This window comes from Malurus melanocephalus, unplaced genomic scaffold (assembly GCF_030028575.1).
Source record: "Malurus melanocephalus ecotype Western Australia unplaced genomic scaffold, MMel_1.1 scaffold_287, whole genome shotgun sequence".
Taxonomy (NCBI): Eukaryota; Metazoa; Chordata; class Aves; order Passeriformes; family Maluridae; genus Malurus; species Malurus melanocephalus.
In genome coordinates this window covers 581,337-608,783 of record NW_026623519.1, presented here as the reverse complement: position 1 = coordinate 608,783, position 27,447 = coordinate 581,337, and the positions used below count along the sequence as shown (strand labels likewise).

The 27,447-nt window shown below is 45.8% G+C and overlaps 1 protein-coding gene across 2 annotated transcripts; it reads left to right on the top strand.

The window, feature by feature from the left end:
* Positions 1-216: 216 nt before the first annotated feature.
* SAMHD1 (SAM and HD domain containing deoxynucleoside triphosphate triphosphohydrolase 1) lies at positions 217-26,362 on the top strand. Of its 2 annotated transcripts, XM_057376658.1 has the most exons (16): positions 217-420; positions 530-596; positions 5,507-5,579; positions 6,911-7,071; positions 8,745-8,860; positions 10,394-10,464; positions 11,225-11,380; positions 14,041-14,141; positions 14,240-14,348; positions 14,867-14,958; positions 16,268-16,383; positions 18,763-18,902; positions 21,543-21,632; positions 22,764-22,868; positions 23,190-23,327; positions 24,453-26,362. In XM_057376658.1, exons 1-16 carry the CDS (start codon positions 249-251, stop codon positions 24,573-24,575), a joined length of 1,830 nt encoding a protein of 609 aa, XP_057232641.1. In that variant the 5' UTR covers positions 217-248; the 3' UTR covers positions 24,576-26,362. The 2 variants fall into 2 exon arrangements, with proteins under 2 accessions (XP_057232641.1, XP_057232643.1); XM_057376660.1 differs by lacking the exons at positions 217-420; positions 530-596 and adding an exon at positions 640-1,967.
* Positions 26,363-27,447: the final 1,085 nt, after the last annotated feature.

Here is a 27,447-nt window from a genome sequence, read left to right as displayed (position 1 = left end):
GGGGGCGAGCGGAGGCTCTGGGGGCGAGCGGAGGCTGCTCTGGGGCGAGCGGAGGCCCCGGGGGCGAGCGGAGGCTCTGGGGGCGAGCGGAGGCTGCTCTGGGGCGAGCGGAGGCTCTGGGGGCGAGCGGAGGCTCCTCCCGGGGCCGCTCCCGTGGCCGAGGGCGATGCCGAGGAGCGCGTGAGGGGCCGCGCAGGGCGGTGACGTCACGGCGCGTGCCGGCGGCGCTCGCGCTGTGGCGGTGCGGGATGGGGAGCCCGGCGGGCGCTCCCGCCAAGCGCGCGCGGTGCGATGGGACCCGCGGCCCCGCCGGGCCCGGCAGCGACCGCAGCGACCCTCGGCTGTGGGACACGGAGTGGCTCTGCCAGCACCTCTCCCGCTGCGGCGTGGGCGAACCCAGCCTGCTGCGCCGCTTTCGAGGTACAGCGGAACCTGGCGGGGGCCGGGGCCGAGCCTGAGTCGCAGCCGGGGCCGAGGCCGAGGCCGTGCGGCCCCGCCGCTGGCGCTGACGCTTCTCTTGCTCCCGCAGAGAGCGGGGTCACCGCGAGGATGCTGCTGGACCTGCCGGCCTGCGCCCCCGAGGTCACCCGCGTCTGGTGAGCGCCGCCCGCGGGGAAAGGGGAGAGGGCCTGCCGGAAACCGAGGCCCAGGAGCTGCGGCGGGCGGGCCGTGCTCACAGGGAGCGGCTGCACATGCACATGGCCCCGGGGCCGACCAAGCGCCTCCAGSGCAGTTGCGCGGGGCCGAACGCGAGGGAACGGGCTCGGTGGGGCTGATCCCGGACCCTCSGTGCAGTTCCCGTTCCCTGCTGATCCCAGCACAGGCGCGGCGCGGTTGYTCACTGCCCAGTAAGCATGAGAAGCAAAAAACTCGATCCGTTAGAAAAGGTTAACGAAAGTCCCCTGGATAGAACAGTGAGCTTTTGAGAGTTGCTGGGAGCACCAAAGTGAACTCCAGGGATTCTGATGAGAACTTTCTGCCTGAAGTTGCTGCTGCTCCAACTCCRGGAGCGACAGCTGCAACGATGTTTGATGGAGAAGGAGATGCTGCTCTGCGGATGCRGGGTGTCATCTGTCTCCCTGAGAGAAATCCCGAGCATCCATAGGTCAACCTTGCAGCACCTGCTGGAGCTTGGCTCTCTTGCTGTTATGCCTACAGCAGCGTGGGCTGCTGTGGAAAAAGAAACGTTGCATGTCCTAACAGAACAGGGGCCTGTGGCCGAGTCCTTGCCACTATGAGCCCCCACTGCCCTGGGCTGTCTGGAGCAGACAGTCCAGCTGGTAGCAGTCATCTGCCGTGAACACAGGGACACTGGATGCTGTTTTAAAGTCTGTAAAGGATTGTTCCCAGCAGTGAGGGAATAACTAGTCTCACAACCATTGCAGTCTTTCTGGTGGTGCAATGCTTTCTTTCTCTTCTGGAACAGCAGAGAGTATGATTGTGTCCTGCTATTCTGTGTGTTGGAAGGGCCCCTTTGCCCCTTCTCTGTCCTGCTGGGGATCCTCTCTTTCTCTCCTCTACTGGGATGTGAGCCTGCTTGCTCACCGCATACTTCCTGGTGGTTTTTAATCTGTGAATGTCTTTTCTTTACTCCTTTGTTAACCTTGTTTATACTGTTTCCTCCAAATTTGTCTCAAAACCTGTCTGTTGGCTCCAGCTGTTTGCTGATATTGTGGTTGRTGGCCCTGAGGCAGGTTTGGGTGTGTAATCTGGCAGCTGCAATGAAGTTCAGAGCTGTGCTTTCTGCTGCGGGTTAGAGCACTTTGGTGTGCAGGTTGGCTCCTTGGCTGAAAACTTGCCATAGCTCATGCTGTGCTGGGGGTGAAGGGCCCTTTCCCTGTTTTATTGAGGCATCAGCATGTGAGGGGGAGTGGGAAAGGGCAGATGTCTGGGCGTGGATGTTGGAAGAGARTGAAAAGCTGGTGTGACTCAGCGGGACAAGGCAGAAGTGCTGTGCTTTGGAAGAGGTAAGATGTGCAGGAGTCAATAATGTATTTTTGGTTTCTCTCTCTGTGGAAAAGGCGTTTAACTGCAGCTGTTTGAAGTGTACACATAGAAATGCTGTGATGTTGTGGAAGGCAGCTGAAGGCTTTGCTTATTCTAAAGTACCAGGTAATTTCCTGACTGAAATGACAAATTGTTGTCTAGTTTTATTTAGGACTTGCCYGAACGCTGGTTGCTTCCAGCAGGGAAAGAACAGTTGTCCAGGACACAATGGACATGTGTAGCTGGTCTGGGGAGTCAGRGGCTGTCTGTCAGTGCTGAATGTGGGCAGCATGATGGGGTAGCCAGGAGTCCCTCAGTGTGGGGTACAAGTGATGGGGGCACTGGGCTGAGAGCAGGTGATGCTGGGTTTACGGAATGGCAGGGTTTTCTTTTGTACAGAGTTTTCTTCTGTGAGATCTGATATATTGTTTCTATTAAGCTGAAACTGTTGAGAGTTGGATGAGAAATTGCTCAAGCGTTCTCCTTTTTGTAAACATCTCAAATTTTCACTAAGAACAAATCTTTTGCTGTGCACTGCATGCTGTGCCCTGCAGTAACTTTGATAATTTCTCTGTGACAGGCCAGTAATGAATGCATGTCTTKAGTTCCCTGGCTGCCTGGGTGTTCAGCAGGGAGAGCTTGGGTCAATGGGGCTTGGAAGCAACGCTGTGTTTCCCAGCTGTGCTCATGCTGCTGGCAGTGGATGTTTTGTGTGGCATACAGTGTGCTGCATACTGAATTCAGAGGATGATTGGGGCTGTCTGGCTGATCTCTTTGGGCACAGGAAAGGGATTTTTCTTATCCTTGTCTCTTGTGGCATGTGGGAGGGTATGGACAGAGCCGGGAGGGGAGTGGATGAGGAAGGGCCAGTTCTCACCATTTCCAAGCAGTCAGCAGTAGTGCTGCTTTGGCTGCTGGAGGAAATCTGCCTGCAGAGCCCTGGAAGACCACAGTTRCCTGTGTTAACAGGATTTGTCTTGGTTAAGGGGGTCTGACCATGTAGACTGCAGGTGAAAAATGTCCTGCTGTTGTTTTCTATCTGAAGGAGGATGAAGAGCATTCTGTGGTGTGACATCCAGATGATTGGTCACAGCAGAATCACACTGACAGCAATGCAAGGTTTTACCTTTTCCTGATTCTCGTCCCCATCCCACCAGAGCAGCAAGTGGCTGCGTGGGACTGAGTTCCTGGCTGGTGTTAATACACAGCAGTCCTTATTGGTGCCTAGTGTGGGCCACAAAGGGTTGCAATAATGACAGACCTGAACAGACCRTATTAAAATATGAAGTGTGGCCAGCAGGACTGGGGAAGTGATTCTTTCCCTGTACTTGGCACTGGTGAGGTCACACTTTGGGTGTTGTGTCCAGTTCTGGGCTCTCCAATTTAGGAAKGATATTGAGGGGCTGGAGTGTGTCCAGAGRAGGGCAACAAGGCTGGTGAAAGGTGTGGAACACAAGTTCTGGGAGGGGCAGCTGGGAGAGCTGTGGTTGTTTTTCCTGGAGARGAGGAGCCTCAGGGGAGACCTCATCACTCTACAACCATCTGACAGGAGGSTGCAGCCYGGTCRGGGTTGGTCTCTTCTCCAGGCAACCAGTGACAGGACAAGAGGACATAGTCTTGAGCTGCAACTGGGGAAGTTTAGACTGGACATTAGGAAAAAAATCTTAACAGAAAGAGTGATTGGCCATTGGAGTGGGCTGCCCAGGGAGGTGGTGGAGTCACCCTGGAGGTGTTTACAAGAAGACTTGATGTGGCACTTAGTGCTATAGCTTACATGATAAGGTGGTGTTAGGTCATAGGTTGAGTTGACCATCAAGTCTCAAAGGTCTTTTCCAGGCTAGTTAATTCTGTGATTCTGTGTGAAAACAAAGTTGTTAGAGGCATGTGTTACATTTGTATAATAGTTGCTGGTCACAATGTTGATTTATCCTCAGAGTTGTGTCCTGGAACACACGCTGTTCTGAGCATCACCAAGACTGCTTTTCATCATAGAATCATTGAATAGTTTGGRTTGGGTTGGAAGGGACSTGWAAGATCATCTCATTCCATCCCCCCATCCATTATCCCAGGTTGCTCCAAGCCCCATCCAACCTGTCCTTGGACACTTCTCCCTGGAAGTGGACATTTGCCCCTGTGGCATGGGGCAGGCACAGCTTCTCTGGGCAGCCTATGCCAGGGCCTCACCACCTCACARGGAAGAATTTTTTCCTAATACTGAATGCAACCCTGGCCTCTGCCAGTTTAAAACCATTRCCCCTTATSTGCCCTTATAAAAAGTCCCTCTCCCTCCTTTTTAGAGGTCCCCTTAAGGTACTGGAAGTCTTCAGTGAAGTCTCCTYGTAGACTTCCCTTCTCTGGGCTGAGCAGCCCCAGCTTTCTCAGTCTGTCTCCATAGCAGAAGTGCTACAGCCCCGCCTTGTGACAGTCTGAGCAGTAGCTGAGGCCCAAGAGCTCCCTGTTTGGGAAAGGGATGCCAAGTGGTTGAGAACAAACACTGCTCACCAACAGCTCAAACATCACATGCCTTTAAAATTGTGTGGATTGTGAATTATTAAATTATTCAGKGAATATGTAGTGCAACAAGCAGTACTTTTTGCTAATAGTTGACATTTTATAGTCCTGTTTTCTGTTAAAGTTTATGTTGAAAGACTAATGTCAAACTGATCTCAGGGTGGTTAACTGCAGAAAAAGTATTTTCTCATGATAGTGTTTGCTGTCACAATGAGACTGAAATCACTTGGCTCAAAGGCAAGGCTTGCMTACAGTTAATAAAAGCAGGTGTGATAGAACTTATTATCTCTCTCTCCAGATATGTGCTGTCTGTGCTCTTAGACTGCAGTGGCTACAGTTGAGTACCTGCACTGGAAGATTATCTGTGTGTTGTGAAGGGTACCTTTAATAATTTATTAAAAATGACAACAAACTATCTTTGCAAAATAGAAGAATCAGTGTCAATAAAATTAGAACCTGTTTTAAACTGCAGTGGTTTTGCTATTGGAGTTGAAATTAATTTATGTAAAATTCAAGTTAATTTGACAAAATTAAACTTTTATACAGAGTTGACTACCTGAAGAAAGTTTTATAAAAATTGTTCATTGTGACTTTGACATTTTAGTTTAAAGAAGCTTTTCATCCTTAAAATGTGTCAATTACTCAGACACTGTATGCTGTCTTTCCCATAAGTTTAAAGGACTTATCTCCAGATGCGACTTACACACTTTTTTTCATCGATTTTGTGGTGGTCTGATTTCTCAGTTCTGTGTAAGTGGGAGAAGCACTTACAGTCCTCTACAGACAGTTTCTCTAGCTATTTGTTCTCTTCCTTCTATACTTGATTTTTAAAGGATTAATTCTTTCAGTATTCTTCTGAAAATGTTCTTCTTTTCTGTTCTTCTGAAAATGTAATCTTCTTTCATCAATGAGTATCAGAGTAATGTGAACTCGCTCAAGTAACTCCATATGCAAATTGTAAAAGGAAATGCATTGCARACTTTGCTCTCAGAGTCTTTTTCCTTCCTAGCTGCCCAGCTGAGCGACTGGAAGTGCTGGCGTGCCTGATGCAGCTGCAACAGCAGCCCGTGGAGGTGATGAAGGTAACCCAGGCTGTTGGGACACTGTGGCCAGCTCCTGCCACAGGCCCTGCACAGGRCTCTGCTTCCCATCTCTGCCTCCCCTCCTCCTGTCTGGCTACTGCCAGCTGATATCTTGCCTTTGCGCAGCAGCAAACTCTGGTCCCTTGRTAGTGCTGGTCTGTGAAAAACCACAGTAACCAGAAGAATTGCCAAAATCATTATGTGGAAGCTTTCYGTGGACACCCGGAGRTTGTGAAGGATTGAATGTGCAGAARAGCTGTCTGACATATGTTGAGAAGCTCCCCTTTCACATCCCTCTGTGTAGAGCCTCCCCTTGTTTTATTAGTTTTGCCCCAGGCCTGGGTTAACAGATTCCTCCTCAYTTTCACTGTTTGCTGTGTCCAGCTGTTTCTCCCAGTGGTGTGTGTTGGTTTAACTGGGTSCAGGGCTGCATCCATTCCATACCASTCTACACATSTGCTAGAGCCCTCCCAGCTCAGTGATTAAGGGTAGAGAGCACAGGAGCACATTATTTGCCTCAGTGTTCTACCAAGATACATGTGTGATTGAATGGTTTTATTTGCAGTTTGATGGCAAGGATTAAATGTGTTGACCTTCTCTACTGAGTCCCTGTAGTTACTGAGATGTCTGTGAAAATGTGTGCTTGCCAGGGAGCACTTCTTTCATATTTTAGTTACCTTGGAGGTTTGCATTTTGTTTTATGAAAAAAGCAGCAATCACAATTTCCACTCAKCAAAATTGCATTTGTTTTTAAAAGCATGAACAATGTCAGGCCTAACCCTTTTTATTTGATATCTCTGACATGCATTGCACTATCCTRCTTTAATTGGAATAGCAAATTAATAAAGACAGTGGTTTTCACAAGTATTAAGTTTTGGAATTGCACAGCTGGAGGTAACATTTTAYGGGATTTTGACTTTACTTCCCTTGCTGTGTGAAATAGGCAGTTGAATCTTTTTTGGTGTCGAGCTTAAGTAGTTCTCCAAGAAAAATTAAGTTGAGCAGAGAGGTTGAGGGTGCAGCATGCCTGGAAGTGTTCAMGGCCAGATTGGASCRGGCTTGCAGAGATCTGGTCTAGTGGAAGGTGTCCCTRCCCATGGCAGTGTGTTGGARCAAGGTGATCTTTAAGGYCCCTTCCAACCCCAACCATCCTRTTCCATGATAGGTCTTGATATARGGTTGGCAAGATATGTCTGTTTTACAGAAGATAAACAGTCTCTCACACCAAATACCTGACCATTCTAGCTATCCTTTACCTTGGTGCATGTTTCTTTTCAAAGTAAAATTCTGAGTGTTAATTACATTTTTTTTTTTTTTTTTTGCTTCTGTAGGTTTTTAACGATCCTGTTCATGGCCACATTGAAATGCATCCCCTGCTTGTTCGGATCATCGACACGCCTCAGTTCCAGCGGCTCCGGTACATCAAGCAGCTGGGTGGCACATACTTTGTTTTTCCAGGAGCCTCTCACAACCGCTTTGAACACTCCCTGGGGTAAGGTGGTGGTTCTGTCACACRTATCTCTTGCATCTTGGTGTCCCTGTGTTTGGTTCCACTGCTGTGGAATGCCAGCCAAGGGGCATTGCTGTCTGAGCATTGGTGAAAACTGCTGTGGGGGTGTTTCTGGTGTCAGATGTTCCCAGATATCCCATSTGATTGTGGATTGTTCCCTTGAACTTCTTTTGATAAAGACGGATAAAGAAACCTACAAGACAGATCAATGTTAGATTTCCTTCCCCACCTTTTATTATTTTAAGAATAATGTTAGCTAAAAACTGTAAACACTTTATGTTTCCCYAGTCAAAATATAAGCTTTAAAGCATAAACTTAGTAAGGGTACTGGCTACTCTGCCTTCTCWGCCAAACATTTGTAATCCCCACACATTGTCCAGCACAGCTAAAATCCATTTGATTTGTAATGTTTGTCTTTGCAGATAGATGTGCTTCATGCAATYAGTGGCAGGTTGTCAGGCTGATGGCTGTAATTCAGTTAAGCAGAAATACGATGGACAGAAGAATTTGTAGAGTATTGCCAGGTCATTCACACTCCACAGGGAAATTGATGATTGACAAATTTGATCTTCTTTTAAGGGTATATCCCAAGGTGCAGTGAAATTAAGGTAGTAAGTGGTTTTCATTCAGGTGATCTGGCCAGCCTAAAGTTGCTTTTGTTGGTGCTGAAATATTGGGAGTAAATCTGGCTTACCTATGACAAGRTTCAAGTGGCTGTTGGCAAAAGGGTCAGATGAATGAGGCAGCCTGGATTGACTGCACCTGGTAAACCAAAAAGACAGAAATGTGGTTGAATATAAACAAAGTTTTCACAACAGAAGTCTGAAAACTCCAGTTGTATCAGCAGCTTCTCTTTTGAACAATGGAACATTGATCCATAGCATTAAATTTAGGACAGTTGTTCTCCACTTTCATGTAATTTCAAAGATTCCTACAATGTTACAAATAGAAKAGGTGAGCTTTGTGTGCTTATTGGTTTAGTAAAAAACCACCAAACAGTGAAATTTGGACTAATGTCCTCGTCATAGAAAGCCTTGTCTTGCTTTAAACTGTTCTGCTAGGGAAGCTTTGAAGCAAGTAGAGARAGGTTTGTGTAGAGCTTATAAACAGTTTATGGAAGTATGTGCCATATATTTGCTCCTGCCGGTTTTGTGTCATGGGGAMAGAAGGTCCCATTCAATTAAATTTCAAATCTAAAATGAATGAGAAGAAGAGAAATAATTGTCATAAGCTATTATTAAAGCAGCAGTTGGAAATTACGACCAAATGCTTTGGTGAYCGTTGTGGACCTTTGCAGTGTGCCCTGACTGGAATTCAAGAATTCTGTGTTTGCTGAGGTGCTTCTCACTGTCAGTGGTGCACTGCTGTTCCTTTACACGGCTATTGTGGGGTTATGTGTTATGAAATGTGCTGGTTGCTGTAGAGTCTCTGTGTTTTGGGCATGGTATCCCATGCTTTTTTGCTTTCAAAGGACTAAAACTCTATGACAGGAAACTGTTTCTGTGATTCTCTCGCAGGTCAGGATTTGGGTATTTGTTGAATGCTGCCTCTCAGATAAGGGCTGTGAGTTAATGGAGCAAAACAGAACAGGGAAACTTTCYTTTTCTGTTCATCCTAAACCACTGCTATATTCCTTTCTTTTCCTCCTGCAACAGGGTTGGTTACCTTGCAGGATGTCTGGTTCGTACACTGAAGGAGAGACAACCRGAACTGGATATAACCCCGCGAGACATCCTCTGTGTAGAAATTGCTGGGCTTTGTCACGATTTGGGTAAGGAGCACATGACATGGGTTRTTGCTCTTGGAAAGCTAACTGGGATGTAAAGCTGGCTGTGAGATCAGAACATGTGAGCTGTTTCGGGCTGCTCAGTGCATGGCCATATTCCAAGACAGGTTTTGTCTGTTCTKTTTGGTCTGGAGTACATCTGTGGAGACAGTTCCACTTGGTGAATCTGTAGCCACCCTTAGGTAGTACTTTGTCTTGTTTCCAAATGGTGCCTAGAGCTCTGCCCTCARTGATTGAAGTATCCACTTCCTTCTGTGATTSCCCCAGGTCTCGTMAAACATTTCAGAATGGAAATTAACRTTCCTTTCAAAAACTGTAATGATTATTTCATAACTACTTCCCTTCTTCAGAGCTGACACAGAGTAATTAATTTTCTCAGTGTTGCTGCAGTRCTTGCCCATAGTGTAGGTGCTGGAAGCGGCTGTTAAGTACATTAGTACTTACAGTATCTTAGGAACATGTACTTGTTATACCTGAGTCTTCTTCTTAGATGATGAATAAGGAATTACCTGGATGGTTGCACTCAGAGAGTTGTGGTTACAGGCTTGATGTCCAGAGAGTTGTGGTTACAGGCTTGATGTCCAGATGGAGCACAGTGATGAGTGACCTGTGTGGGGACCAGTGCTGTTGGATGTCCCTGTCAGTGATGGGGACAGTGGGATCGATGCTGACAAACTGTGCAAGGGTGCAATGCTGGGCTGTGTGGTGGGGTCACATGCTGGAGGGAAGGGATGGGGATCCCAGAGGGACCTGGACAGGCTGGAGGGCCAGGGAGTGGATTGAGAGCAGCCCTCAGGAGAAGAACGTAGGGGCTTTGGTGGGTAAGAGGCTGGACAGGACCAGAATCAGCCCAGAAATCCCCCATGTGCTGGGCTGATCCTCTAACGTGAGGTGAGGAGGGGATTCTGCCCCTCTGCTGTGCTCAGGTGAGACCCCACCTGCAAAGCTGCCCCTGCCCTGGGCCCAACATAAGGATCTGGTGCCATTGGAGCAAGGCCATGGAGATGCACCAAGGGCTGGAGCCCCTCTGCTCTTGGCTCTGGAGCCAGGCTGGGAGAGMTGGGAGTGTTCAGGAGGAGAGAAGGTTCCAGAGAGACCCTAGACAACCTTAAAGGGGCTCCAAGAGAGCTGAGGGGGACTTTGGACAAGGCTTGGAGTGACAGGACAAGGAAGAAGGGCTTCACCCTGGCAGAGGGCAGGGTTAGATKGGATATTGGGAAGGAATTGCTSCCTGTGAGGGTGCTGAGGCCCTGGCACAGGCTGCCCAGAGAAKCTGTGGCTGCCCTTCCCTGGAAGTGCCRAAGGCCAGGCTGCACAGGGCTTGGAGCARCCTGGGATAGTGGAAGGTGTCCCTGCCTATAGCAGGGGGTAGAAYGAGATGATCTTGAAGGTYTCTTCCAACCCAAACCAGTCTAAGATTCTATGATATGTTAAGAGCAAGTCRAATCCAGGAGAATTCAGATATAAGCTTACTCAAGAAAAAATTTTTGCTGACAACTATGTCTCTTTATTTTTAAGGTCATGGGCCATTTTCACACATGTTTGATGGAAGATTTATTCCACTCACTCGTCCAGATTTGAAGTGGAAGGTAGGCTTTTYGCTATTAAAAATACAAACTTGAAATTTTTAGAGGCAGGATAATTAATCTTTAAAGAGTGCCAGTGCCTGTGAGACCATAGTGGTCATGTGGCCTTACCTTATTGCATTATTTTGATGACCTAATTGAGAACCAGAATGTTGTCTCCTAATCTTGTGATGATTTCCTTGTTAGGGCTGCACTGATCATTTTTGGCCAGCATTGTGCCTTAAAACGCATATTGAGAGCTTTCTGCAGAAAATACTTTACAGATACAAAGTACCAACTGGCAGTTTGCATTCCAGTATAATGTTTTARTCGAAGGCCAGGATATTTGATGCAGTGTTTAGAATTCAAACTTTCCAAAATTTTGAACAGAGTTTCAGCAGTTGTTTGCTAAGAATGAAATGCAGCACAGTCCTTTTAGGCCTCTCTCTGCTTGTAATTTCTAAGCAGAATCATCTGAGTAGACAATCTTCTGCATGGTAAAATTGATTATTTTATCTTTTAGCATTGTAACTGCCTTGCTGCTGTTTGTCAATGCACAGAATTAGCAGCTTACTGCTGAAGAGTGTGTTTCTGGGCTCAAGACTGGGTGATTTCCTGYTCTGTTTGATGCAAAATGATTAGGAAAGCACTCCGATGCTTCGCTTCAGAGCAGCCTGCCCATGTGCCCTGCCAGGCAGTGCTGCTGACTAGAGCAAAGCTGTGACATTGCAGGAAAGATGTTTAAAATATATAATACAATATTTGGATGGGTTTTTTTTCACAGCATGAAACTGCTTCTGTTCAAATGTTTGAGCATTTGATCACTTCCAATAAACTGGAAAAAGTCATGGAGTCATATGGTCTTGTCCTTGAAGAAGATATGCTCTTCATCAAGGAACAAATAGGAGGGCCTGTAGATGAAAATGCCTGTGAAAAATCGGTGAGTCGGTGTACTGCACCTGTGGTTATCTCAAGAAATGTCTTTATTTCAATGAAAGAACAGATAATTTCGGCTTCTGCTATGTTACTTCTAGCCCCAAGAAATTCTGAGTATCTTCTCTCAATTGATGCTGGAGGAATGTAGTGTAGTGTTTATTTCTTACAACTGGCAGGTGTGTTAATGTGTTTGCATCTCCCTGAGAATTCTCACCCAAAAGCCTTCAGATCAGAGGAAAGCTGTAGAATGTTACYTGTGTTTAGTGAACCTAACTCATGACTGGGATCCACTCAAAGGCACTCAAGGAGTTGGAAGTAGTGTTCACCAAGRTACTTTCCATCATTTACCAKCAATCCTGGGTGGTCCCAGTTGACTGGAAGTCAGCAAATGTGACCCCATGTACGAGAAGGATCTAAAGGATGTTCTGGGAAGCTACAGGGCTGTGAGCCTGACCTTGGTTCCAGGGAAGGTTGTAGAACAGATCATCATGAGAGCCATCATGCATCATGTACAGGACAACCAGGGAATCAGGCCCAGCCAGCCAGAGTTTAGGAAATGTGGGTCGTGCTCAACTGAAGGGCAGGAAGGCTCTACAGAGGGATCTAAACAGGTTGGATAAATCTGCCCAGGCCAATTGTGTGAGATTCCACAATGCTGAGTGTTRGTCCTTCACTTGGATCACAACAATCCCATGGAATGCTACAGGCTGRGGGCAGGGCAGCTGTAAAGTGGCCAGGGCTAAAAGGACCTGGGGGTGCTAGATGGTTGACAGTGGCTGAAAATGAGCCAGGTRTGCCCAGGTGGGCAAGAGGTGAATGGCACRTGGCCTGTACCAGCCATGGTTGGTAGCAGGACCAGAACAGTGACTGTCCCCCTGTGCTGGGCACTGGTGAGCCACAACTCAAGTTCTGGGTTCAGTTTTGGGSCCCTCACTTGAAGAAAGACACTGAGGTGCAATGGAGAAAGGCAGTGGAGCTGGGGGAGGGTCTGGAGCACAGGTGTGATGAGGAGCAGCTGARGGAGCTTGGCCTGGAGAAAAGGAGGCCTCCCTCCATCTGGATAACAAAACTGAGCCCTGGCAGAGATGAGGCAGTGAGCAGTCCAAGCCTGGCCCGAGTGCCCGAGCCACATCAGCTTTGATGACAGCAGCAAAATGCTTAGATTTATTGCAGTAGCAAACATAGAGGCAGGGATAAGACTTGAAGAAATGAGYTGCCCCAAGAGGCAAGCAAGAAGAGATGGTGGTTGTTAATCASTGCAACTCTGTGAAAGACTTAAGTCCTTACTCCTCACTTTATAGCCCTTGTCATCTCTTCAAGGAGACGCTTTTAATTGTCACCAGAATTAAGAACTGGTAGCAGCTGAAGTCGGTGGGAGATCTATCAGGACAATCTGGTCCTAATCAGACTTTGCATGTTGTCCCAAACAAGTAACCCACAAATGTTCACACTTACCCRTTATTTTCTGCTGCAGGAGTGGATAGTTCTGACATGTTTTCTCCAGCAGTCACATGGCAAACATAGGGAACTTGGCATAGTGAAATTCAGTCTGAGATCTTACAGGAAGAGGAAATTMATTTTCAGTATTCACAAGTTAATTTTTATCCCACTGGGCTTGTTTGCACWCAAATCTTGGTGCTTGCACACAAATCTTGGTGACTACCACTACCATTGATCTTGTGCCAGGTTCTTTCCCCATGTCTGCCTTGTTTGGGTTCTGTGCCTGTTTTCCAGCAGCATACCAGGAGGAGGAGTGACACACRTAAACATGGCAGCACCCTCCTGGTWTTRGGCAGCAGATTGCATTGGCAGGCTCTGCGCTGTGGTTCAGGCCTCTGTCGTGACACACACCAGACACAAACAGCGTCCTGAACATGTCCCAATAGCAGAACTCTTGTGATAATGGTATTTTTATCCATGATATGCTTTCTTCCTGCTGCTTCCACRTGTTTCCATTGCTATTCACATCAGTTTTAGTATTTCTGTAGTGCAAGTAACATGGTAGCCATTTTTGCATACAGTGTTTTCCACTTTCAGAAGTTCAAGGCCCTTTATGGCATTTTTTAAGCTGAAGAATCTTTAAATTTTCAAGAAAATGTGCAACTTGTATCTTACTATTTTGGTGTTCATTTCCTCTTTACCTCATGGCTGAATTGTCGCTTGTGAGGTAGGAGTTTAAGTAAGTGACTTCAAACAGTTTTTGCTTCAAACATCTAGGTAAGTGTTTTAAAACTCTGTTTTATAAAGTTGTAGATTGCAGAAGACTGCAAGACAGTGACATGTTTATGTTTGTGCGTTTTCTCAATTCTCTGAGAATTAAATAATTCAAAAAATTTCCCCTCTTTGTTGCTCCGCTCTTTTTTTTGGCATTTCAAAGACTTTCTTTTAATAGAATAATGGGCAATGAATACTTGTGTTCATGGGTTTTATTCTTCCTGAGATTCTGAGAAGACAACTGCTTAGGCCCTGTTCTGGATTTCTAACGCCTGACAGCTTCTGGAAGCTCTTTCCTTSTCTTTGTGTTCTTTGCTACCTAGTGTTGGATGTTTATCACAGGCTAAGTCAAAGTGTATTCCCACTGTTTTTAAAAAGCTGTTWTGACATAGTTGGCACACTTTAATTTTTTATTGTTTCTGATGTTTTTCTTCCCGGCTCCCCTGTCAGTGGCCCTACCGTGGTCGACCAAAGGAGAARAGTTTCCTCTATGAGATAGTAGCTAACAAAAAAAATGGCATTGATGTTGACAAGTGGGATTATTTTGCAAGGTACAAATCTTACATTTTATTATGAAATCCTACTGACAAAATGCTACTGTATGTACAAATGTGATCATGTTGTTAAATGCTCTGTGGGATATTTTTAGGGATTGCCATCACCTGGGAATTCCAAATAATTTTGACTATAAGCGATTGCTTATCTTCACTCGGGTCTGTGAAGTGAAAAACCAGAAGCACATCTGTACCCGTGACAAGGTGAGCAGTATGTGGAGGCCAGGGRGCCTCAGTGCACCTGGGGGCACAAAGGGGAGCTGTACCCTGTGGGAATAGGGGTCCTGCCCCACTCTCCCTTAGCCCAAGAGAGAGAGAAGTAGTTGCTGCTCTAAAAGCTTTTCTCAGAAGCTGCTGCTGCTTGGGGAAGGGAGGGACAGTGCAAGGCACTATTTGAAAGGATTTGTGGCAGGTGCTGTCAGGGGAGACTGTGCAGACCATCTCACAAATCCTGCTCCAGGTCTTCTGGGCAGGAGGGGAATGTGGTTTCGGTGAGGGGCTGCCAAAAGGGTGTGGGGTCCTCTTCTGTGCCAGGTTGTGTGGGATCACCCTYGGTGCTCTGCTGTCCCACAGTGCCCTGAGAGTTTCAAATTTTGGTAATTTGAATAATAATCATTCTGTTTCATGTGTGAACGGGAGGAGACAACTAATTTGATTGATTGATTGGTTTTCCAAGTAAGACTGGGGCAAAAGTAAAAGCTGATAGGGTTTTTTTGATTCAGGAAGTTGAAAATGTGTACGAGATGTTCCACACTCGGTATTGCCTGCACCGGAGAGCATACCAGCATAAGACTGGCAACATCATTGAAATAATGCAAGTACATTTTCCTTTCCTTCCTTTTCAATTAATTTTTAAATTCTTGAAACAATCCATATCCATTTGGAATATTCAGATGATCAATAAGATGTGACATAGAATAATAGCCATGGCTGATTCTTTTGGAAAGACTTAGTATTTACAGTCTCATGGATGCTGTGGTTAACRAAGCAAACAAAAACAAAGAAAGGAGGACAAAAACATCTTTCCATGTGGAATAAATTAGAGGAAAAAATTACTAAACACCTGAAGAAGCACAGGACCAGGGTGTACTTAAGCCATTTAAACTGCTGACAGCTGAAGTCAAATCCTTATCTGCACATTAGCGACCACTAGTTCAAATTGGCTGGTTACTAGAGTAAGGTTACTACAGAGTGAAGATATGAATGGCCTTATGTAGCTCAGCTGAAGTCTGGCTTTGTGTTTATGTGATGCAATATTTGTTCAGGACCAGCTCAGCTGGCTACCTGCTGTTTTACCTCTCTTGTTGATGTCTACAGATTTTTCCCTATAGCATTATTCTTTTTACTTTTCTTGAAAAGCAGAAATACTTGTATTCCCAAGTATTTTATCCTTAGTGTCTTSTCTGCTGGTTGAGTTTGGAAAAAAGGAATGTTAAGGATTACACAGTACAGGAGTGATTTGGACTACTTTCATTTCATAAACTTCAGCTCCTGATTTAGGGATCCTCTAAAACTCAGACTAAATATGCTCAGGTTTGGCAGTACCTAGSTATCAAGAGTAAAACGTATTTTTAGTTTAGAAATTCATTATTGGCTTCCCATAATTATGACAGCATTTCCAAAGGGTGTCTAAGCTGGAAATGACAGAAGGGTACATGGAAGAACTTAATTTCTAGAACATATTCTTTTCCCACCTGAAAATACTACGTGTTTTGATGCTTTCCCTTTACAAAACTTTGGACCCTCTCAGCTAACTTGGGAAGCAAGGAGTATGTAAAAGGGTGTGGTTATCTGTGAGGCCACCTGGCTGCAGCTGAGGGACCATGTCACTGTTTTGCAGGGTTCTGCAATTGTCTCATCAGTGTTAAACTCAGTCTGAAGCAGAACAAAGTGAACTTATTCATTCWTCTAAAGGTTACATTCTGATCTGAACCTGTCTTCAGTAAATCTGTTGAAATGTGCAGTGAMAGCATGGAGACGAGATGTTGCAGTGATCAGTTGGACATACAGTTTCATCTGTTTATAACAGACTAATTTGTTTCTTTTTTGCCCGTTGAGGCCATTGAGCAGTGAGGTGTTTCAAAACTATGTTATCCTGAAGTTGCAATTTTGTCTCAAACTAGGATTACAGAAGCCCTTCAAAAAGCAGATAAATTTTTTGAAATAAGAGGCTCTGGAGGAAAAGTGTATCAGATTTCTACAGCAATGGAGGACATGGAAGCCTACACTAAACTAACTGGTATGAGGTCTCAGAATTATTTTTTTTTAAGTAAAAGACCTTGAGTTGTTTACAGTTTTTTAAACCATCCTGTTTTTACAGCTTTTGTTTGCACAAGATGGGGCAGGCCTGGGTGTCCAGTCCTTATGCTCTCAAGTCTTGCTGGGAGAGCACCATCTGYTAGCTTAAATGACTTTTATGTTGAGAGAGAGAAAGAAGCACCAACTGTATGTTCTGTATATGTTCAGATTCAGCAGTGTTAGAAAGCCCTGCTGTGCCCTGTATTGCACTTGTCMCAGGTGGGATGTGAGTGAGCTCTAAGTGGCTCTACATCTTGCTCTGTCAGGTGGAGAAGTGCTGGATGTGTGTTGTGSTGTGAAATTGTTCCCAAGGCAGATTTGGAAGGGCTCTCGTGGGGTCTCAGGGTTGCTGCYCTGCTTGCTTACCCCTCCTGGTCTGTGCTGTGGGGCCCAGCAGGGTTCCCCTGGTTTTGTTCAGAGCTGCAGAGGGGACTGGAGGCCAGTGTGGGCCAGGCAGCCCTGCTGCCCCGAGSCTCTGGGCTTGGCTCTGTGTGTGTAGGGCAGGGGGTGCTGCAGGCCCTGCTCAGGGCAGCTCCTGGGACCTGGCAGCTCGTGCAGCACCTGTCAGCTACAGCTCACCAGCACTTCCAAGCCAGCTTTCCTGAGTTTCCATCATCAACCCTTAGCTGGCCAGCAGTGAAAACTAAAGAACTTCTAACTTTGGTCCATGGATGAAGTTATAGGGCCTGAGGGCACTGTTGTAGAGAACTTTGTGTGCCTTAGCCTTTGTTCTGCTAAAGGCCTTCTTGCTGGCAGTTCTTCATCTGCCACAGCCATCTGCAATCTGACCACAGAACTGCTGCTGAGGTGAGGAGCTGCTGTCCCTTCTGTCACTCGTGCCTCTGCTCAGGGCAGGACATGGGAGGCTGGCTTTGAGGGTCAGTAGCTGTTGGAGTACATGAATTGCAGTGCTGACCCATGGAAGGCTGGGTAGAAAGGGAAGAACTGAGGTGAAGTTCTTCCTGGGCTGGGCCTGTTCCTGGGGGCTGGCTGGCTTGGCAGGTCCTGCTGTCTCTGCCTGCTTACCTCTGGTACCTGGTGAGGAGTACAGCTCAGGGCAAGGACTCAAAACTGCTGTCCCCAGCCTCTCACAGCCTGCCACAGCAAGGAGGGTTGARCAGCAGGGAGAGTGGTGTGAGGAATATTCCAGCATCAGATGTACAGTGRAGCATGAAGGACGAGTATGTTCTTGTCTTAAACGACCTTCCTGCCTCTGGTACTTGCAACCTGGGCACTCCTGAGGTTTGTTTCAGCAGTTCCTGGTGAGTAATGCTTCTGTGAACTGTCCGGTTATGGACCTCTGCAAATGATGAGCCTCTGTGAGGTTCTGCAGCAGAAGGTTCCCTAGCTTTCTTCCATGGCAGGTGAAGAACCACTGTTGGTTTTTAATGTATTACTTCCTGATTTGGCAGCATCCATCCTTTTTCTAGCAAAAGCTGAGACAACAAAGCATTCCTTATCACTGCTGCTTCTGCAYGGAAGATGTTTACAGGCTTCTTATTTTCCCTGTATTATCTGCTCTCTCTCTGAAGAGACCTGGTCTGTGGTTCCTTGTAGAGAAGTTCCTGGCTTTGGTTGACCTTGTCCAAGAGACCAGTTGAAGGTGTTTTTCTACGTCTCAGAGGCTGCTTCTGGAATGTGTTGGGAGCTCCTCAGGCCASTTGCAGCTCTGGATGGGACCTTGCAGGGCTCAGTTTTGCCTGCAGGATTGTGTTGAAGCTGTCCAGGTGTTCTTGGCCAGGGAGTGCAGTCATGRGGTGCAGATCAGTCCAGCAGCAGCCTGGCAGCAGCAGTCTCTAGGACAGCCAAAAATAACTTTTCTGCTCTGAAGCCACATCAAAAGAAACCCRTGTTGCACCAACTGGTGGTGGGAATCTCGTGTGTGTCACTGTCGTGTGGAGACAGGGGGACTGCGATGCTGGCATCCAAAGTCCGAGAAAGTTTAAGCCTTAATGGCTGTTCTTTATYTTTTTCACAAGACAGAGTACCTGTATCCTGAGCCAGTCAGTGCTGGAGCTCAGGGTAGTCTGCTAAACAAGTCTTGCTAAACAGGATGAGAAAGTAACTTCCAGTGAAGTAACAAAGTATGTTGCCAGCGTGAGAATTGAGATAGTTTTTCTGCCAACAAACACTGTAAATCTAATTATAATTAAGATAATATTGTGACTTCTCATTGTCAGATTTAGTTCAGTCATTCTCTGAAAGTGTMTTTCCTGAACCAGCTGGTTTTCTTGTTGCTTTAATCTTTGTTTCTGTGTGTGCATTTTACTGTGGCACTGGATTGTGATATACCTAACGAAAATCAATGCAACTTTGGCAGACTGTATCTACCTGGAAATTCTGCACTCAAGTCATCCAGAACTGGAGGAGGCACGAGAAATTTTGTGTAAAATAGAACGACGTGAATTATACAAGTTTTTAGGAGAGACTCGACCTGAATCAAAGAAGGCAGTTGTAAAGGTAATGTACTTCGGTGGAGGTTTCTGAGTTCTGTCCCCATAAAAATGTTCTTGAGGTTGTTRACCATCCATTTATCTCTGTCTCCATGTGGGTTTTGTTTGGTTTGAGGGGTGCTTTTTTGCTATTCCAAAAATAGAGTCGAAAGTTTTCCTCTTAAGTAACTGAGMCATGAAACATGTTAAGAAATGGGGGAAAGTTTTGTCTACAAACAGTCAGAAGGACGGCTACAGGTAGAAATTCAGAAGCTGAATTATTGCAGAAATGTTTTCAGGAAAAACTTTACTGAAAAATACAAAATTTTATAGAAGATCATTAGAGTTCACTGGTTGAGAAGGTTATTACATCATCTGATGTTCATKAAAATTTCAAAATCATAAGGAACACATTTGCTTTGAATCATAATTTGTATGCTTTGCTTTGCTTTGAGAATAAACAACAAACTGCTTAATAGCKGCTGAATTTGTTGTTGTTAAATTCTACACTATGCATGAGCATGCATGTACTTACTCAGTCTTTTTCGTGAGTGCTTTTCAAAGCACCCTTCAGAGAGCAGTTTAATTCCTGTTGTTTTATTTCAAAATAATGGTATATTAGAGCTCASTCCAGCTGGCTCAACTCTTTTAATGTGCTATATTTGTAATATAATACAACACAAAAACAATTATGTTGTCAGATCATCAGTTAATTATCCCCAAACTTCAACCATGATGGTGAAAACTTTCTGTGCCAAATTTCTRGAAGCAGATGTCTGTATCTAGAAAGCCTCCATAAAAATAATTCAGTTTTTTTTAAAGAATTAGGTTAGAAAAGGACTGCTAGATGTAGCTATTCATCTTTCTGCTTGAAGAAAAGATTTGCTTGTGTTCTTTGTCTAAGAAAAAGTATTGTTAAGAGATTCCGTAGAGAAAAGCAGGAAGAAAGAGGTGAAAGCAAATATAAAACGTTTGTACCCGCATTGTCAAGTTTCTGCCCTTCTGAGGAGGAGGGTTGGATAGGTGGCCCAACAAATAAGGAGACATAATAAGGCTTGAGAGCAGATGGTATGAGTTCCACCTTTAAACAGTTCCTTTTAGAAGCTTGGTTAATAATAGRAAAAACTCATTTTGAAAGCCCAGCCAGAGGCATTGAATCTTGGGGTATCCATAGTGTTGTTTTGAAGGTAGACAGGCTCACTGTTGATGCAGTGATTATATCCAGCCAGTGCTTTGCAGCTCTGGGTGCCCAGCTGAGGGGTTGAGGGAGGATGTTTCCTCCTTCAGCCTGTGGCAGGAGTGTGTCACCCTCCTTCTGAGCACTCGAGGGTGGCAGTGGCTGCTCAAGATGGAGCTGTGTCTGCTCTGTTCCTTCACACACCACAATGTAATGTTGAGAATCACAGAATGGTTTGGGCTGAAATGGACCTTTAAAGTCCATCTAGTCCAGCCTCTTGCTGTGGACAGGGACACTTTCCACTGCAYYAGGTTACTCCAAGCCCCATGCAGTGAGCCTCAAGCTGGCCAGAGCCAGGGGAGCATCCCAAACAGCTTCAGAGTTCTTGAATTCAGGTTGAGTTTCCAGTTAATGCAAACTGGAGAGGTGACTTCAAAAATGGTGCAAGCAAAGAAAGGAAGTTAACATATATACATTCTGATACAGAGTAGACATAATTACAAACAGGCTGCCTCCAGTGAGTTCACTCTTGGCAGTTTTTCCTCTAAGCTTSCTCTTAGTCTAAATAAACTTGTCCATGGCTTCCTGAGTCACTACACGCCACACACATGCCTCATCTGGAAACGTGTGTGATTTTCTGCGCTTGTCAGTCTCTGCATCTTTGCAATGAACAAATCAGCAGCAAAAACCTCCAACCCGAGCTGCTCCTAGCTGAATTCCTTCCCTTCTGGACAATCTCCTGACTGCTCTGTGCTTCACTCCTTTGAGTCGCAATCAGTCATTCCCAGGAGGTCTTGTTACTTCAAATCTTCCCTAAAARCACAACAGCCCTGAATACAGGCCACAACCTTTGAATGGGGACTCACACATTTCAGTGAGTGACAACTTTAGTGCAGTACTTTCTTGTAGAGTGCATCATCTTCTCCGAAGTTTGCACAGGAGCTTGCCGCTTCTGGGGTTTTTGTGGTTTTTTTTTTGTGGTTTTCTATCTCTTGCTGGTTTTTATGTTTCACTGTATAGATATAAAGGTTTTATTAGAGGGTAAGATCCCGCAACCCTTCATTAAAAATTCAGTGAAAATGTCTAGTATTCAGCTTTGGGGAACTTAACTGCAAAACATTTGTATTGGTGAAACAGTTGGCTGAAGATACTTATTTTCTGCTTTTATGCTTCAGCATTCAGGATGGCTCACTCCTGCTCTCCCCCCGCCCCATCATCAGGTGTAAAACTCCTTCTCCACAGACCGGCAGATTTTGGATTTTCTCAACTACATAAGCTTGATTTGTTTCTAAAAACTGGATTTTGCTAATGGCTAAGGTGTACAGTAATTCAAATAACCAGACTGCCCCAGGAGTCTTGTCCAGCTGTGAAGAATTGAAAGCTTTAGTTTAGTGACATGTGTCACCTGTTGTGTTGCCTTGACCTAGACATGAGAGTGCATAAAAAGTAATCTGAGTTACTGTGTTAATCTTTTGGTTTGGTTTCTTTCAGAGTAATGGCCTGGCAGAAAGCATTGCTAATTCCAAGCCTGAGAAGGACCCTCCAGATGTGGAGCTAAAGGCTGAGAATTTCATAGTCGATGTAAACAYCTCTAGAGCGGGTTCAAGTAAAAACTTCTCGATCACAGGGGGCCTTGTGTACCCTGGTGAAAGAACAAACCACGGGTGTCTGTAGCTGCAGTCCTGGTTCAGCCTGGCTGGCTGAGGGAAYGAGTGTCCYGTGGGAGGTTTGCTGTGGTGGGAGGGCRTGGGGCAGGCAGTGGGCAGCCTTAYTGGGCTGTCATCTGKACACTGCTCCTSGTGTCAAGTGGGCTCTGCTGTCACTGTTCCTCACTCTGACAAGGAGCAGTGGGGAAATCCTTGGGGGTTTGGGCCATGAGTGTCAATGGCAGCAGGCTGGGGACCACTGGGAAGGTCAGGAAACCTGTGGGTCTGGTGGGAGGAAAATAGGCACAGTGACCTCCAGGCTTCTGGTATTGCACACTTCAATGCCCAGCAGGCACTGCTGGGGTTTGTCTGCAGCACAAAGCAGCTGCTGCTGCAGCTCAGTCTGTAGCCAGCACTGTTGGGAAGGAGGGGCCTGAGACAGAGGAGAGAGCTGGGGCAGTCTGCAGGTATCACACAGTTCTCAGTTCATTCAGGGAAGAGTGAATGGCTTTCCACAGAGCGCATCACAAGTTGCTCCTAAAGCACCTTTGCACGGAGGTTCACTTCACTGGGCAAGACTGTAGCAGTTTACTGAGCTTWAAAGAATTTGCCTGTGGGCTTTTCCTGTCCCACAAACTGAAATCTTAGGGAAGTGGGTCCCTGCTGCCCACAGAAATGTTGCTGACCAGGCAGATGTAAATAATGTTGTCTGAACCTCATGTTTATAATTTTAAGCTCTGCTTATAGAGCAACCTCTGTGGGTTGTGTAGTTTGGGCTGGCAAGGGATCAGTACACTTCCAGTGCTGAAAACTGGAATGTTTCAGGGCACAACTGGGAGTTGGTCACTATAAATGTGAAATCCACCTGGAAGCATCAGAGCAAGAGGGRTGTAAGAAAAGATGCAAAATACAAATACCAGATTGTTTTATTAAGTAATAWTTTGTTAATTACTGTTCCATTTGATTACTGTAATTTTCAGGAGTAGCGTGTGCAGCCTTTTTATTTATTGTGGGAAAACTAAAGACAAACATTAACAAATGCCATTTTCTTTGTTTTACATACAAGGTTATCAACATGGATTATGGAATGAAAGATCAGAATCCAATTGACCAGGTTCACTTTTATTGCAAGGCTGATCCTTCCAAGGCAGTCAATATCAGTAAAGAACAGGTAGGTTTTTGTTTTCCTTCTGAAAAACATTTTCACCACCTGTGATGGAAGTGATCACAATCCTGCAACATGTGGTTGTTCTTGCAGGAGTTGTGGAGAGGTGGTGCAATCCATGGCCTTGCAGGTCTTCCATGTGTGTTGTACTATGACAGTTTGGAATCCTGACAGCCTTTAAATATGAGGAGTATTTAACTGGAATTCATTGGGAGCTGGAATATCACAGTTGCTTTGGATAAAACTCACGGATTGTAGTGGGGCTTCTTGCTGCTTTCCTTTTGTATTCTGAGAAATACTAAAGCTTTTTTCTGTTTTATTCCAAAGGTTTCAAAGTTTTTACCCATAACATTTATGGAGCAGGTTGTCCGGGTTTATTACAAAAGTCAGGATCCATATATTATTTCATGTGCAAAACAGTACTTTGTTCAATGGTGCATGGAGAATGATTTCACCAAACCACAGGTAACAAATTCACTTATTATATTTCTTGTTTAGTACTCTTCATCTTTGYCCACCAGCTTGCTTTTTCATTGAAACATTTGGCATTCAGGCCTTGCCTTTGTGACAGAGGCATTCACTCCTCACTGACCTAACCTCTTTTTTTATCATGGTTTCCATCTGGAGCTACATTAGTTTCGCTGAAGTARTGCTGGAGACTCCTGCAAGTGCCATGGGATCACAGAATCATGGAATGGTTTGGGTTGGAAGGCGACCTTGAAGATCACCTTGTTCCAAATCCCTGCCGTGGGCAGGGAGACCTCTCACTAGAACAGGCTGGGGAAAGAGCAGTATCCTCAAACACAGGAGACCATCCAGGAGATKAATATTCTTAGGATAGCATACAGGCATGGAAAACTGTGTAAGAGCCGTTCTTAGGTCATTCTTCAGGCATCTGTCCTTTAGAGCAGTTGATTTCAGAAGAGCTTTTTGCAMATGGATCAAGCAGCAGCTCTCCCTGGTTGTGAAGTGGGGTTGTGTCCTGTAAGCGCATTGTTCTGGTTCAGGCACACCCACCCTGCAGGCCCTGGTGTGCTGCAGAGCACAGCAAWGTGCCTCTCACCAGCTGATTTCTGAGCTTGGGCAGCTGATAGTCTGTGTTGGCAGTGCCTGAGCACAGATTAACAACTGTATCTGGCTGGGATGAACCCCAGTGCCTCACAGCAGCTGCTGCACCAACCTTGCTTGGTTTACAGTGTGAGACACATSCCAGCACTAAGGGTGGGTTGATTGCAGCAGTGTTAATGATGTCCTGTGGTGAAGTCAAACTCTKATGTTTTGGTTAATAGACCAGTGGCCAGAATAGAGCCTGTTGACTTTCTGGATTTTCTGGTAATGATTAGGGAGAGCTGGGCTGCCAATGGTGGTGGCTTCTCAGATGGGCAGGACATCTTTGTCTCCCCACCACTGAATGCAACAGTTTCCACCCCTGGGATGTACAGTCATYTGTTTATTGATTTACAAAGCTTCTGGGTCCTTGGATTGATTTTTTTTTCTATTAAGCCTGAGACTGAGCTGTTTTTCCTCTGCTTTGGAATGGAAAGCAAAAGTGAATGTACCATCATTAATGTTTCCTGAATTTAATGCTAGGATGGTGATGTTGTTGCCCCTCATTTAACTCCAATGAAGAAATCGTGGAATAATATGGCAGATGACGAACGCAGGAGAGCCTCAGAACCCAACTGCAGACAAATGCTTTCTTTTGATGAGTAACAGATGTCTTTTTGCCACTATTGAGTCTGCTTCCTCAGAAGATGAGTAAACCTGAGCATCCTATCTTCTAAAAGCTGGTTCTACGGACTGGAATAATTCACAGAACAATGCAGAAATGCATTTTACAATACAGAAGGTTTTAATATAGATGGTTTAAGTGCCAGTCGAAAGGGACTTCTAAAAAAAAACTTATTACAACAGAGTAAACTCAGTTCTTATTTGTTTTTGAATGTATAGGCACTGTGTAGCAAAAGTAACTTTAAAAACTGCAATTCATTATTATTACAAGATTTTACTATTCCGTCTGGTCCTGATTCCTTCCTTAGCTCTGCTATTGCATGAGCTAGCAGAAAAAATCCCGGCTCAGRTTTGATGGGATTTTTGGGGTGGTTGGGGTTTTCTTAGTGCCTGAGGAAGAGAGGGTTAAGTATGCTTCTGAAGATACAGTGGGTTTAAGGATGGTGTCTTAAAAATTAGCAAAGTGAATTTCATGGGAGAAAAAAAAAAGGAAGGGAGAGGGGAATATTTTAATAATCAAAGATTATTTTTCTCATATTTAAAAAAGCTGATGCCGACCACCTGCTACAAGTGACCACAATTTTTATTGAAGTAACAATGCATTGCAGTGCCATGCAGTCTTTTTTTGTTTTATTGTGTATTTTTGATACATTGAATGTTATATTTTTTACTGACTGACCTGCAAAGACTGCTCAAAAGGCCCATGGTGTGAGTGGTTGCAGGAAGCCTGAGCTGCCCAGATGTTTGCCAGGGCACAGGTGTGCAGAGGGGGCAATGCCAGCAGGATGGTGCCCTGGCTCTGCCCATCCTGCACCAAGTGCACCTTGGCTCTGCTTTACACTGTCCTGGACAGACAGGCTTATCAGAAATCCTTCCTTTCTTGTATCCTTGCCCTCTTCTCTTGGATCTCATTGCTGTCCCTGTGTCGKTTTTTTCTCTCTTGTTGATCTGTGAGGGTTCTGACAGTTTTCCTGGACTGGCAGTACTGGTGTGAGTGTCCTGAATGTCTGTCCTGTTGAACAAGTGACCGAGGAAGACCATTTTCCTCCCATCTTTTACTCAGGTCTAAGAGGAAGGCTGCTTTCATTAAATGAAACCTAAAAGCTTGAAAAAAATCTGTCCACAAAACTAAAAMCACCAAGTAAAAGGTCAGGAACTGTGGTGATCTGTGGCCTTTATATCTGGAATGGGGAGAGAGGCACTGAGCACCTGGCTCAGGCAGTGAGGTGTGGGTGGCCTGGGTAGGTCCTGACAAATAACTCGGTGGGAAGGTGCTGTGAGGGAACTCCAGAACTCCTGCCACATCCCCTTTGCCCTTTTTATCCTGGGAACTGGTGCTGTTAGAGGGAGGGAGAATGAGTATCCATGTGYATCTGCTGCTTTCTTGTGTGTCTGTGCTCATGTGTTTGAAGGTGTAACCTCTGCTGTTTCTAACAGTACTTCTGACCTGCAGGTGAACCARGTTACTGAGTTACTGTTAGAAGGGCTTGTGACCTCTTTGAAAGCTTTTAAAGAACTTACTATTCTTTAAGAAACAGTGTCTTAGAGTTAAGGCATTTATATCTCCCTTGTCTACATAAGATCAAGTATAATTCTGATATAATTCTGCTATTGTTGATTTGGTTTGTTTTGAATTTTTTACTAACTGTGCACTTTATACTTGGAAAAGATCTTTTGCTTACGTTAAATCAAAAGTTTATACTTAAGTTCTGAGAGCATTTCTTTTCTCAACATGTTCATCTGAGCCTCTCTGAAGAATAAATGTATAAATGAGGATTTTACTATTCTTTTAAAGGATTGCAGTGTGTGGACTTCATTAAAAATGCTCTTACTGCACTGTTCCGAACAGTTCCCACCCACGGGCAGTGGGGCCAGGGCTCCAGGACATTGTGCCAGGAGGATCCCACCTCTCCTCGTGCACAGTGCAGCCACCTRGCCCTGCCCATGCCGCAGAGAGTGACCACCTCCAGGGCCCAGCGAGGCTTTAGATGATGCTCCAGATGTTGGGTAAAGGGAAGGTGAAGTCATGCCTGACCAACCTTTGGTGCTCACTGGGCCTGAGGGGAGAGCAGTGGTGGTGCCAGCCTCAGCAAGCTGCTGCAGGTGGTTTGGGTGAGCAGGCAGGGCTGCACTGCAGCCTGGCTGGAGGGCTGAACTCAGTGTGACTGTCAGTGGCACAAGTCTTGTTGGAGATCCGGAACAGCGGTGCATCCCAGGGGCAGTACTGGGTCCGGTGCCAGAGGTCCAGCACTGGGTCCACCCTCAGCACAGCTGTGGATGGACTGGGAGGAGTGGCTGGGACTCCAGAGGCAGGTGCTGCATTCAGAGGGATCTTACTAGGCTGCAGGAAGGGTCTGACAGGAGCCTTCCCAAGATCCCCAAGGGGAGGTGCAAATTCCTGCACTCAGGAAGGGTCATTTCCTTCACTAAAATGTGCTGAGGCCACCCACCCACAAAGCAGCATGGAGGAAAGGATCCAGGAGTTCACCATGAGCCAACAAATGCAACAAATGTGCAATGACTGCTCTTTCAGCCTAGCGTCCAGTGGTGTCCTGGACTGCCTTAGGGTGAGTGTTGCCAGCAGGCACAGAACCCWTCCCCTCTGCTCCACACCAGTGAGGCCAGGCCTGGAGTGCTGGGCCCAGAGCTGGGCTGYCCATCCAGRAGACAGGGACAGACTGGAGAGAGTCCAGCACAGGGCCATGAAGGTGATGGAGGGACTGGAGCATCTCTGCCATGAGGGGAGGCTGAGAGAGCTGGCACTGCCCAGCCTGGAGGAGAGCAGGCTCAGGACATCTCATCCCTGTGGATAAATACCTCAGGGGGAGGGTGCAGAGGGGACAGGGCCACGCTC